The sequence below is a fragment of the Schistocerca gregaria genome, chromosome 4 (assembly GCF_023897955.1).
Source record: "Schistocerca gregaria isolate iqSchGreg1 chromosome 4, iqSchGreg1.2, whole genome shotgun sequence".
NCBI classification, from domain to species: domain Eukaryota; kingdom Metazoa; phylum Arthropoda; class Insecta; order Orthoptera; family Acrididae; genus Schistocerca; species Schistocerca gregaria.
Window position 1 is genome coordinate 395325478 of NC_064923.1, and position 14755 is coordinate 395340232.

The 14755-nt window shown below is 39.8% G+C and overlaps 1 protein-coding gene across 2 annotated transcripts in view; it reads left to right on the top strand.

The window, feature by feature from the left end:
• The window catches only part of LOC126365854 (alpha-tubulin N-acetyltransferase-like), a 101697-nt gene that overhangs the window by 35332 nt on the left and 51610 nt on the right, over nt 1-14755 (top strand). For both annotated transcript variants that reach the window (XM_050008516.1, XM_050008517.1), the window contains exon 5: nt 10260-10323. In XM_050008516.1, the coding sequence (XP_049864473.1) occupies nt 10260-10323 (64 nt within the window). The remainder of the gene's footprint in view (nt 1-10259; nt 10324-14755) is intronic.

The window sequence follows — 14755 nt, forward strand, 5'->3', positions numbered from 1 at the left end:
GTAGTTCTTATAACATTATAACAATTAGCACTAAAACTGACTATAGTATGAAAGGTGGTGACTATAAAAATTTTTAAAATGAAGGACGCATTACACTACAAAACATTACTCTAAGTCATATCTGAAACTGGTTAAACTTGAATGACCTTTGTTTATTTCCCATTTGCAAGATAGCAAAAACTCACTATGTGCAGCAGCATAGTGTCATTAGGTTATGAAAAAAAGATTAGTCACCATTACATAGCTTAATTACTAGTCAACTCAAAATTAAAGGGGATGGAAGTTGTACCAAATCATCGCCCCACTTCTCTACTCAACTCTGAGCACTAATCTCATTCAGCCAGAAAATTAAATCCTCACAAACTCACTAAATGTTCCCAATAATTAACCTGTCAGAATATTCACGTCAGTTTAGCAACACAGTTATCAGTTAATCAGCCAACCTATTGTTCTTTGTTCCAGTATTACCACTTTAAGCTCATAATTCCTCGGAGCACAAATAGAAGTTTTAAGATAACCTATAGATCCAATGATGCAGCATTATATGACTTGTACGTCACAAAAATATTGCCCTTTATGTTAAGCTCTCATTCCCAGCCACAGTGTCATGAATTGCACAATATACACAGTACCCAATGTTGCCTAGTTCACAATTAGATCATCAATACAGTTACACCACATTTGTTTGTATACAGTTATCATTTGCATTACACTATCTTGTCTGTCAGCTCCATTATTTTACTTACATTTCTTACCTTATTAGCTAGTGGAGTGCATTCTCAAAAAATATGCCTATTGCAGAGACAGGCTCCCTAACCATTAAGACCCTAACATTATTCATTGTTTTATTTTTTCATTATTGTTTCAAGATGTGCATATCCATGCAAAATTGACTCTGCTGTAAAACACTCCACAGTAACAGATCCTTATCTCATTACCGATCAGACAAAATTATCACTTTGAATAACTATTATTTCACTGTATTCCATCAAATTCCTTAAGATTCTAGCCTGAAGGGCAATATACATACAAACCTTGTTTATTTTTTCCACACACACATTACTCCAGGCAATCACTAGAATAACACCCACATTGAAGACAGCTCCTGATCAAATTTTTGCAAATAGAAAAAAACTTGCTCGAACAGTCCATGGGTATACTGTCGGTTCATAGTGTCCAATGGGCACAGTATTTCGGCAATCAGATATGTCGCCATCATCAGGTGCGCTGACGAACTGAGCTCCTAAGGGCGAGCGGCCGATTTAAATCCCCTCCCCCCGCCGGATGCTTTCTTCGCAGTCCGTGCCCGTGCGCCGGTGGTCGCAAAGACGTGGGCATCGGAATGTGTCATAGCATCAATGTGCTTGCTATGTCCGCCCTGGTCGCCAGTTCGTACTTCTTGCTGAGAGTCTTCCTAATTACATTCAGTGCCAGGTCCCAAGCCTTGTTGAGATTGTACCCGCAATCTCGGTTGATAAGATCTTCCCTGGTGCGAGTTTTGATAGCTGCCCTTATAATGCTGTCCCAATATTTAGAGGTCTGAGCCAGGATCTTGGTACACTCATGATCCATCTCGTGTTTCTCAGCCAAACAGTGCTCTGTTTCTGCCGACTTATTTGGATATTTCAGTCGAGTGTGCCTTTGATGTTCTTGGCAAAAATCTTCGACGTTGCGTACTGTTTGTCCGATATAAGTCTTCCCACATTCACAGGGAATTTGGTATATGCCGGCCTTCCTCAAACCAAGGTCATCTTTCACACTTCCCAGTAATGCCCATGTTTTATTGGGCAGGCAAAAGACGGTCTTAACTCGGTGTTTCTTTAAAGTACTTACCGAAGCAGAAGGAAGATTACCATTTCTGGATGCCATGGTCAAGAGAAGAGCTGATGGTACCCTGAGCCACGGTGTGTACAATAAGAAAACTCACACTGACCTGTATCTGCATGCAGACAGCTGCCACCACCCTTCGCAGAGGATTGGAGTACTAGGAACACTAGTACACAGGGCGCACAGCACCTCGGACGCAGAGAATCTGCCCCAGGAATTGGAACACCACAAAACCGTGTTCTGAAAAAACGGGTACTCGGAATGGCAGATTACTCGCTCTCCGTCCCACCACCACAGCACAACCTGTGGAGATGGATGAAGTCACAGAAGAAGAGGTAGTCACTGCCTTTATTGCGTACAATGGCGCACTATCAGGGAAAATTTTTCAGAAACCACTCAGCAGTCGACGTGCAGGCAGGGAAATCAGGACGCGCTCAGTGTAAGACACTTCAGCTATCAAGATATTAGCAGTAAATTTCCAGAGTGTTCAGAATAAAGTTCCTGAATTTACTGCCCTCCAGGAAGCGCGTGGCGCGCAAATTATTCTCGGGACTGAGACCTTTCTGAACCCTGAGATAGGAAGTTCTGAAATATTTAGTGAGGGTTGGAACGTGTATCGGAAAGACAGATTAAACACCGTAGGAGGTGGTGTCTTCATTGCAGTTGACAAAAATATTGTGTCTACTGTGGTCGAAATAGTGTGATTGTGAAGTTATCTGGACACGTTTAACAGGGCTAGGACAAATAAAGTTAATTGTTGGGTGTTATTACCACCCACCAGGTTCCACCGTGACAGTTCTAGAATCATTCAGAGGGAGTCTACATTCTGTATCGCAGAAGTACCCAGATCATGCTATAGTAGTCGGAGGCGACTTCAACCTACCTAGTATAGACTGGGATGTCTATGGATTCATTACAGGCGGTACAGACAAGCCGTCGTGTGAATTACTTTTGAACACATTGTCCGAAAACTGTCTTGAGCAGCTAAATCGACAGCCAACGGGTAATGGAAATATTTTAGATCTGGTAGCCACGAACAGGCGAGACCTCATCGACGGTGTCAATGTTGAGACAGGGATTAGTGATCATGATGTTGTCGTTATGACTGTGGTTACAAAAGTTAAAAAGTCGGTCAAGAGAGTATTCTTACTAGAAAGAGCAGATAACCAGTTGTTAGCATCCCACTTAGTAAATGAATCGACTTCATTTACTTCCGGTATGATGTACATGGGAGAATTATGGGCAAATTTTAAACACATTGTAAATCACGCATTGGACAAGTATGTGCCGAAAAAGTGGGTTACGGACGGGAAAGACCCATTGTGGTTTAACAGCACAATTCGGAGAATGCGCAGGAAGCAAAGGCAGTTGTACTCACGATACAAGAAAGATCGGGAGAATGAGGACAGGCAAAAGTTTGTAGAGATTCATGCTGCTGTAAAAAGAGCGATGCGCAAAGCATTCAACCCCTAGCACCGTCATACAAAAGATCTTTCTTTAATCCCAAGGAAATTCTGGTCTTGCATAAAATCGGTAAGCAGGTTGAAGGCTTCCATCCAGTCACTCACTTATCAGTTTGGCCTGGCAACAGAAGACAGTAAAATGGAAGCTGAAATTTTAAATTTAGCATTTGAAAAATCTTTCACACAGGAGGATCGTGCAAACAAACTGCCGTTTGAGTCTCTTACAGATTCCCATATGAAGGACATAGTGATAGACATCCATGGGGTTGTGAAGCAGCTGAATGGGTTGACAATAAATAAATCGCCAGGTCCTGATGGGATTTCAATTCGGTTTTACAGAGAGTTCTCTACTGCATTGGCTCTTTACTTAGCTTGCATTTATCGCGAATCTCTTGCCCAACGTAAAGTCCCGAGTGACATGAAAAAAGTGCAGGTGACGCTTGTGTATAAGAAGGGTAGAAGGACGGATCCTCAAAATTATAGACCAATATACTTAACATTGGTTTGTTGCAGGATTCTGGAACATATTCTCAGTTAGAATATAATGAATGTACTTGAGACAGAGAAGTTGCTGTCCATGCATCAGCATGGCTTTAGAAAGCATCACTCCTGTGAAATGCAACTCGCCCTTTTTCACATGGTATCTTGCAAACCATGGATGACGGGTATCGGACGGATGCCATATTCCTTGACTTCTGGAAAGCGCTTGACTCGGTGCCCCAGTGCAGACTCCTAACTAAGGTACGAGCATAGGGGATTGGTTCCCAAGTATGTGAGTGGCTTGAAGACTTCTTAAGTAATAGAACCCAGTACGTTGTCCTCGATGGTGAGTGTTCATTGGAGATGAGGGTAGCATCTGGAGTGCTCCAGGGAAGTGTGGTAGGTCCGCTGTTTTTTTCTACCTACATAAATGATCTTTTGGGTAGGGTGGATAGCAATGTGTGGCTGTTTGCTGATGATGCTATGGTGTACGGGGAGGTGTCGTCGTCGAGTGACTGTAGGAGGATACAAGATGACTTGGACAGGATTTGTGATTGGTGTAAAGAATGGCAGCTAACTCTAAATATAGATAAATGTAAATTAATGCAGATGAATAGGAAAAAGAATCCTGTAATGTTTGAATACTCCATTAGTAGTGTAGCGCTTGACACAGTCGCGTTGATTAAATATTTGGGCGTAACGTTGCAGAGCAATATGAAGTGGGACAAGCATTTAATGTCAGTTGTGGGGAAGGCGGATAGTTGTCTTCAGTTCATTGGTAGAATTTTGGGAAGATATGGTTCATCTGTAAAGGAGACCACTTATAAAACACTAATACGACCTATCAGGTCGGATTGAGGGAGGACATAGAAGCAATTCAGAGGCGAGCTGCTAGATTTGTTACTGGTAGGTTTGATCATCACGCGAGTGTTACGGAAATGCTTCAGGAACTCGGGTGGAAGTCTCAAGAGCAAAGGAGGCATTCTTTTCGTGAATCACTGCTGAGGAAATTTAGAGAACCAGTATTTGAGACTGACTACAGTACAATTTTACTGCCGTCAACTTACATTTCGTGGAAAGACCACAAAGATAGGATAAGAGAGATTAGGGCTTGTACAGAGGCATATAAGCAGTCATTTTTCCCCCATTCTGTTTGGGTGTGGGACAGGGAGAGAAGATGCTAGTTGTGGTACGAGGTACCCTCCGCCACACACCGTATGGGGATTGCGGAGTATGTATGTAGATGTAGATATAGTGGCAACTGACTCCAGAGTTTTACAAAATAATGAAATACATAAACACAACACAAGGAAAAACTCAAATCTGCATGTTTTACGTACAAACACTCAAATGTGTAAAAAAGAGGGGGGGGGGGGGGGGGCTTTCCACATGGTCCTCTAACTGTTCAGCAATCTTGCCACTAGTATTAAGTCCATTGAAGACAACATAAATTTAGCAAAGCCGTAAAGTCATACTTGTTGTGTCACTGTTTTTACTCTATAAATGAATACATAGAACAGTAATCTTGCTGTTTGTGTTAAATTGAAAACATTAAGCAATTGGAGTGAAGTAAACTTAACCAATCTTTGCAATATAATACCTTAGGATACTATATGTTAATATTTGAAAACAATGTTAATTGATATTTTCTGACATCTGCAACACACCAGGCACCAACAGATCACATGGAATAATAAATAAATAGATACTTCATTCTCAACACAGTATGGACAACTGCGCGTTCAGGAGGTTAATTTAACTGTAGAAAGACATCCCTAGCAAAGAGGTTGAAAGCAATTAGGTAGATTGGGTTAGAATAAAATATCAAAGAAGTTGTGCTGGTGAGACTCATACATGTGCAGTGCTAACCCAAAAATAAATGTACATTAAATATAACCTAATCCAGAAACCATTCGGTATAGGGCATTTTTTCCATATGAAGTTTTTTGCTTCAAGTGAGCATTTCAGTCATGTCCCTGAAGATTGACCATTCTTCCTGGGGCTCTCTGTAGGTGTCTGGTTGTAAATTTAATGTGTTGTGGTAATTACTGACACTAGCAGCTTTCATATGGCACATCATAAGTGCATGTTGTATGATTGGTTCATTTGTTATTAATTTTTATATACTGTTATAATTCAGACATTTATAAGTTTGAAAGTATAAGCTTGAGGATCATAATTAAAGTTGCAGTGAGCTTCTCTCACCACCTCAATATCTTTGGTGTATCTGTTGTTGTGAACATATCTGCAAAGCTTGTTACAGCTGTGGTCAATCACAGCTTCCAAGCACACCTGTGCTTTCCCACTCGACTGGCTAGCAGGCTCCACTTTGGCCAGCCAGCCACATCATCAGGTATACTCATCTCTGCCTTTGGTCTTACCATCAGCCGCTTGTAATATCACATTGTGTGGGTTCTTACAGACATGTAAGTGGGAGCCAAATGAGAAAGAGGCAGTGGGGTAAATTAAGAAAACTGTTTATTATTTCAAAAGTAATCATGATAACTGTTAATATATGTATTCAATTGAGAGACAATATATCCATGCCTTCATGGAAAAATGTTAGCAGCTGACTATGGAACCATAATTGTACCCAGGCATGCACACTTCTTCCAAAGCAAATTGATGGCCACGAATGTCTTTCTTCAGGGCTGTAAATAAGTGAAACTCGCATGGAGAGGGATCAGGATTGTGTGGAGGAAGAGTAAGGGACTCCCCAATGAAATTTCTGTAGCGGAGTTGAAACAACCTTGGCTGTGTGTTGGCATGCATTATCCTGCAACAGAATCGTGCCTTCAATCAATATTTTTGGGTGCTTGGACTTGGCGCACTTCAGTTTTTGCAAAGTTTCCATGTACCATTGTGTGTTAATTGTGGCACTGTGTTCTAGAAAGCCAGAAACAACAGGGCCTTGCAGTTGAAGAAAAACTTTGTGTTTCCTTGAGCTGGGGTGCACGGCTTTGGATTTTTTCAGTAGGGGTGTACCCATCTTCTTCCATTCTTGGCTCTGACATTCACCAGCTCCAAATGATGACACCATGTTTTATTTTCCATGGGAATATGGGACAGGAAACAATATTCTTCATTATGATACTGTTCCAGGAGCTGCAGTGATGTCAACATCCTGTGCAATTTCTGGTCGGTCCTCCTTCAAGCAGTGGAAAACCCATTATGATCAGATTTCACAAAACTTCAGATGCTCTGTCATGATGTTATGAGCAGTACTGACTGATGCTCTACATGAGCCACAAGTCCTCTACTATCCATCATCGATCATTGGTGATGGCAGCATCCACCAGAGAAGTGAGAGAAGGGCTAATAATTTTTTGATAATGCGGAGCCACAGTAATAATATATTTATTTAAAGTCAGTACTGCCATTAGACTGTTGTTTATTTACAATGTTACAGTTACATTTACACTTACACAATCATGATTTCAACTACAAAGTGCCATTATCAAGTGTTTTAAGTGTTATAAACTGCCTAAGATGGCTTACTGTTGTATTAAAATACACTATTAGACACATTGTCTAAGAGTCGATATTTCTGGCAGAGCCTAGTGCTTTGTTTCATTACTAAATACACCATCTTGACTTTAAAGAGAAGAGTTAATGACACAGTGAGCCTCTCCTGGCCGACTGCTGTGTTCCAGTGACACCCGACCTTGTCAAAACAATTCATCCCATGCAAACATACTAGCTCATGGCGTACTGTGTTCACTATACAAAGAAGGCATTCGGGTATAAATTTCACTTCCTTACACTCCATCTACAGTTAAAAATGGCTCTATTCCTTGTTGTTCCTCTTTCCCAGCCCCACAGTGAAGTTGAAAGCATGATGAGCATGTCTAATAGACACGTGGCACAGCAGTTAACATTCATACTGTACCTGTGTTACCACATCCACCACATGCTCATTAAATAGTCTGTCTCATTTTCATTTGACTGCCTTTATTCATAAAGTTCCTTGTGAGTGGAGTTTTCTTTCTACAGGATTCAGAGTCCACATATCTTCATGAATTTCAGGGTACAGAATATGACGGATAGTCATTCTAATTAGATTTTGACTTTTTGGAGTGGAACACCTAAAAAGCTTAAACAACTTCTGAACTACTGAAAATACTACAAAACTGTTTTCAGAATGTATTTGCACCACGAAATACCCTACAACACTAAAATTTTACTCATACTACTTGAGTGACTTGACTGTATCTTGTAAATTGAGAGAGAATTTGAATAGTGTAACATATCCACAAATTGGTATCCAAAAATATTAGGTTGGTGCAAAAGATTGTAGCTTTTTTTTTTTTTTTTTTGCATGTTATTCCAGTTGCAATGGCTGATTGCTAGAGGTTTATTTATGGATTGTCAGTTTTTATTTATAATTCACTGTTGCTGTTTAAGTTTCCATGTTGTCATTTGGAGATAGTGAGTGGAGCTGTGGATGCTAGAAAATGGAGTGACAAGTGTAGAAATCAGAACATTACCGACATATTCTTCTGTGAGAGTTCAGCAGAATAGTGACAGTAGTGGAGGTAACCAGAAACACTTGCACCATCTATGGGTATAGTGCCATTGGACAGCACAAGGAGGATTGTTTTGACATTACTGACTCTCCACATTCAGGAAGACCTTCAAGGTTTTATGAAGATTGTTTAAATGTATCAATCTATAATGATCCATGTCAGTGTACCCAAGAACTGGCTGGACTGGCGAGATGCTGGAGTTGGTGGTTGTGGTTGTGTGTGTGTGTGTGTGTGTGTGTGTGTGTGTGTGTGTGTGTGTGTGTGAGGTGTGCTTGCTTATGCACATGCACATCTTTCTTTACTGAAAAAGGGTGTGGCTACATGTGAGCTATATGTGAGTGTCTTTTAATCATGCCTGTCTGCAACTTGACACGTCGTCTTTATGGGAAGTAGCTATCTATCTTTTCCTACATTGTCTATATCGAACAGCTTTCAAGGAACTTCCTGTCTGGTTGAAAATGTTCTCTGAACGTGGCTGAATGACTTCTTCACCTCAACTCTGTGATTTCTACACTTGTGGAATAGAAAAGTTACCCAAGCAATGGCAGGCTGTTATAAATAGTGAAATAGAGTAGATTATTGGTGACTAAAGTCTCTGTTATGTTTCTGTTGTGTTTATTAAAATGCTACGAACTTATGAACCAACCTAACGTATGGGTCTTGCTATGGTTAAGTGTGAGGGATTATCAAATTACACAGTGTGATATGAGGAGAGCTACAAGTTAACATGCACATGCACAGAGTATGGAGAATTTCCTAACCATTGATGTCAGGAATTTCATGATAGCTTCCCAACAAGCTGAATAGCAATAGACATGTACAATGGTAAGTAAATACACTAGAGGACTGTAGCACGTGTTTTACTAACAAACTGAAAATAGCAAAGATAACCTGCTTACATTCCAAAATAAATTTTACGTCTGTGTTGAAGTGTGTGCTGATTTGAAACTTCCTGGCAGATTAATACTGGAACCTGGGAAAGACAAGTCTCAGGTTTGAATCCTGGCCCAGCATACAGTTTTATTCTATCAAGAAGTTTACATGTGTGCCCGACGGAGACTTGAACTCGGGACCTTTGCCTTTCGCGGCCAAGTGCTCTACCATCTGAGCTACCGAAGCACGACTCACGCCTGGTACTCACAGCTTTACTTCTGCCAGTATCTCGTCTGTAAAGTTTTGAAGGTAGGAGACGAGATACTGGCAGAAGTAAAGCTGTGAGTACCAGGCGTGAGTCGTGCTTCAGTAGCTCAGATGGTAGAGCACTTGGCCGCGAAAGGCAAAGGTCCCGAGTTCGAGTCTCGGTCGGGCACACAGTTTTAATCTGCCAGGAAGTTTCATATCAGCGCACACTCCGCTGCAGAGTGAGAATCTCATTCTGAAGAAGTTTACATATATTGTTGTTGTAAAAACCTAGAACTATTTTTAAGTGGTTATGGTATTGTTTGATACAAGTTTTAAACAGTGTATATTTTCATAAGTTAAAACAAAGTTTTATTTCTGGTTACCAGTATTTATTTTACATATATGTTTGTTGTGTGCACATTGCTGTAATCAGTAATTTTTTTTAATTTTTCTGTTGTTGCATTTATGCACACAATGGCCAACAATGTGTTGTTTTGCATTTCTTTGGCACTGGAGCTTAATTTCTGTGCCATATTCAGTCTGCCATTCTCTGTTTTAGATAACCCATGTTAGACTATGTTTTGACCATTCTTCGATGTTAGCCTGCACCATTACAATGTTCACATTCTCAACAGTGGTTTGCGTGCAGTGTGGAAAAATTGTTTTAAGGCCAGGCACACATTCCTTGTAATTTTTTATACTTGTTTCTGTGTGTATCGAAATAATACTCAAAAATTTTATGACATCTGTTCTTTTCGTGCGATTGTTGTTTGTAGTAAATAAATCTGTTCTCATCTTACATTTATACTTTATTAATTGGATGATAACTATTTGTTGACAGATGTTATTCACATGTCAGGAAAAGGACATCTTCAAGACAATAAGTCTGTAGCAGGCATGAACGCGTAAGTATGTAAAATTACGGAGAGACAGGCCAGTACTTTACAGAAAGCACAGTTCATAATGTTACTGATTGAAACACTAAAAGTAGAAAATAATAATCCTCCTAGTTTTTAGAACTATATCTTCCCTTTTCAATGAAAAAAAGGTATGTTTGTTGGAGGAAAGTCAGAGCCCTATCCTCCCACCCTCAGTTCACATGTTCTCTTGGTTGAGTGAGATTTGCATCTGCCTGATTCGAGGAGAGGGAGGCAAATATAAAGAGAAAAGCATCAGATTTAGTAAGTACATTGCTAAGCACTATGCCAGTTTCAGTGGGGAGATAATGGAAGGGACAAGTGAAAAGTAAATATTGAATTAAAAACAGAGATAAAAAGAAAAGAGAATTTTGCAAGTAAAGTTAAAAAAAAAAAAAAACAGCGAATCAGAGGGAGACTGGCTGTACAATAGCCGTTTGCCTACCTGTACCTTCCGTGTTCACCTGGCTGCCGCCCCCTCCCCCCCCCCCTCTGGCAGGCACATAAGATGTAACATCATCCTGTTCTAAATTACGTTCTGGTGACCCTACTGCACACTTTCTGTGCTGACAGGGGCTGGTTGATCAGCACCTGCCTGTGTGAGATCGACCAGTGGGGTATGTATCCATTGGAGGAAAAGAGAGGAGGATAGATTGGAAATGTGAAAATGTGTGCTATAGGTAGGGAAAGATGCTGCACCTGCTTTTTTTTACACTGTGCACCCCCCAATTCTGTGTTTGTAGTAATTTTTCTGCCTTTGTAGACATGCATACATTTCCTATTCATATTTTTTCATCCTTACCCCTTGTGCTATTAAATGAATTGACTGGTAGACTTTAAACTGAAAGTTAGAATTCCATTTCTTCACTCGAGCATCTGCAAGCCCTACTTCAGTATGTATTGTTTCAGTAACTTTTTTCTTCTGTTCCAGTATTTTTATGTGCTTTTCTCTTTCACCTCTGGCTTCATATTTGCATTAGGCTGTGTATCTCCTTTCTAACTCTGACTTGTTATCTACCTTGTACACCACTTTGAACTTCTCAAGCCTCATTTGTTACAGGAATTTCAGTGTTAATTTTCATATTTTTTTTCCTGTATTGTCTCCCTTAGTGCATTTCATGATCATCACCATCATTAGTGAAACTAAACTTCTATTTTCTGTTGTTTATATGTCCCATAACTCTGACGCGAGAGCATTTCCACTCAAGTTAGAGAGGGTTCTTGATTCACTTCATAAGAAGTACCAGAAATTAATTATATGTGGTGACTTCAGTATTAATTTTGTGTGTGATAGTGCAGGAAAAAGGATGTTGGCAGATCTCCTAAATTCATATGATCTGATACAGACTGTGTTTTTTTCCAACTAGGGTGCAGGGGAACAGTAGCACAGCCATAGGCAATATTTTTATTCATTCTTCATTACTAGACAGGCATTCTGTTCGTAAGAGGGTGAATGGCCTTTCAGACCATGATGCACAAATTTTAAGACTAAAAGGCTTTTGTACTCAAATAAATATCACCTATATTTACAAATTATGTAGGAACGGCAGTAGAGAGTTTCTTAAACCTCGTCAAGAACAGGAGTGGCAGGATGTTTATAAGACTGATAACATAATGACAAATGTAATGTGTTCTTTAACACATTTCTCATGCTCTGTGAGAGTTGCTTTCCATTAGAATGTTCTAAACGAGGTACTAGCAGTAAAAGGCAGCCTGTGTAGCTGACAAGTGGGATAAGGTTATCATGTAGAACAAAGCGGGAATTTTATCAGAACATTAGAAGTAGTCACAATCGAGCTACAGTAGCCCATTACGTACAGTATGATAAGGTACTTAAAATTGTTATGAGGAAGACAGGGTATGCAGTATGCAAATAGAGTAGCTAATTCATAGGAGAAAATTAAAACCATGTGGTTAGTTGTGGCTGGTCAGCAGCCAGCACATGGCCGATGATATAAAGTCAGTTTGTAGTAAAAATACTTCTGTTACTGATAAATCAGATATATGGATAGTATTTAATAATAATTTTCTGAGTATTGCTGGTGAATTAACAAAAATTTAGTTTCTACAGGGAATCATACAACTCTCTTGGCAAATACCTTTCCAAGATTGATGTCTGAAATACTCCTCTGTAATACAGATAAAGGGGAGATTGACACAGTAATTAAATCACTCAAGACTAAGGAAACTCATGGATATGATGGAGTGCCTAGCAAAATATTAAAGTACTGTGCTGCACATATTAGCCCTGTACTTAGTTATATTTGTAATTTTTCCTTTAGGAATGTTCAGTTTCCTGAACGATTAAAATACTCAGTAGCAAAACTGCTTTATAAAAACGGAGAAAGGGATAATATAGACCATTTTAGACATATTTCTATGCTGTCGGTGTTTGCAAAGTTGTTGAAACGGATGTGTATATAAGGATAATTGACCATTTTATATCACATAATTTGCTATAAATTGTACAGTTCAGCTTTAGAAGTCGTTTAAAAACTGAAAATACTAAGTTCTCTTTTCTGACATATTTTTTTATTTAACTAAGCGTTTGATAGTGTTGATCTCGAAATATTGCTCCTGGAGCTGGATCGTTACGGAATATGGAGAGCAGCTTACAATTGGTTCAACTCTTACTTTAACAACAGACAGCAAAAGGTCATTATTCACAGTGTTGAGAATGGCTGTGATGTGGGGTCTGAGTGGTGTATAGTCAAGTGGGGGGTGCCCTAGGGATCAGTGTTGGGGCCACTCCTGTTCCTTATTTATATAAATGATATGCCCTCTGGTATTAGGGTAAATCTAAAATATTTCTGTTTGCTGTAGACACTAGCTTGGTAGTAAAGGATGTTGTGTGCAGTAGTGTTCAGTTTCAAATAGTGCAGTTCATGGCATAAGTTCATGGCTTGTAGAAAAGAAACTAATGCTAAGTCACAGTAAGACTGTTTTTACAGTTTCTAACACACAATTCAACAAAACCTGATGGTTTAATTTCAACAGAATGGGCATGTGATTAGTGAAACTGAACAGTTCAAATTTCTGGGTGTTCAGATAGATAGTAAACTGTCATGGAAAGTCCACTTGTAGGATCTTGTTCAAAGACTTAATGCTGTCATTTTTACTATTGGAACAGTATCTGAAGAAAGTGATCATTCGACATGAAAATCTGTCTACTTTGCTTATTTTCATTCCCTTATGTCATATGGTATTAGTTTTTGGGGTAATTCCTCTCATTCTAAAAGGATATTTTTGGCTCAGAAACAGGTGGTTTGGGCAATAAGTGGTGTAAGTCCGCAAACCGCTTGTTGGCCGCTGTTCACTATTCTGGGTATTTTGATGTTGGCCTCTCAATATATATATATATATATATATATATATATATATATATATATATATATATATATAAAACAGAAAGAAACTTCCACATGGGAAAAATATATTAAAAACAAAGATTCCAAGACTTACCAAGCGGGAAAGCGCCGGCAGACAGGCACATGAACAAAACACACAAACACACACACAGAATTACGAGCTTTCGCAACTGGCAGTTGCTTCGTCAGGAAGGAAGGAAGGAGAGGGAAAAATGAAAGGGTGTGGGTTTTAAGGGAGAGGGTAAGGAGTCATTCCAATCCCGGGAGCGGAAAGACCAAGACTGAGTTCCATCATTTTGGACTTATCAAAGAGTTACTCTCCTTCTCTCAGTTCCTACAGTGGGAGCACTTTTTAGCCACCAATTCCTCCGACCAAATTCCAACATTGAACCTTGCATCTCCCAGTTCATACCACTAACCAAACATGACCCTGTCCAGCTCCTGCCTAACCTATTCCTGGTTAGCATCCAGGAATCCTTTATTTACAATTTCTCTGTGACCAACTTTTTAGGTCCCTTCCCAGACTCCTTACAGACTTTTCAGTGAAGGAAAGAAGAGCTGTCTACAAACTCAAGATAGACCCAGATTTAATCTTCCTTCTTACAAAAAGGTTCTGCCACTATTTTTGATGAAGCACACTTACTGCCTGACAGAAGGCATCTGTCACCTGTCTGACTGCTTTATTTACAAGCCCTGCCATAATGATCTCTGCCCAGAAGTCAAATGCAACATCCAGTTGTCACTCAAATCATTAGCCCCATCACAATATATCTCACCGAAATCCATCTCATCTCTTTGCACCCCATATTCTACATGCTTTCCAAAATCCTGAAAACCAACAATCCTCAATGTCCTATTGTAGCAGGGTATTTGACTAACACTTCCAATCAATCGTCATCCCTCCACACAAAACACTAATTTCCATATAGCCTGGCCACCAGTGGAAGGTGCATCTGCAGTGATGAGAAATCCGGTGCCCGCTGTACTGAAGATCTTGCTAAGGCCTTCACAGATAGGCACATTCTCCAGACCTAATCCTCCATAGACAGATT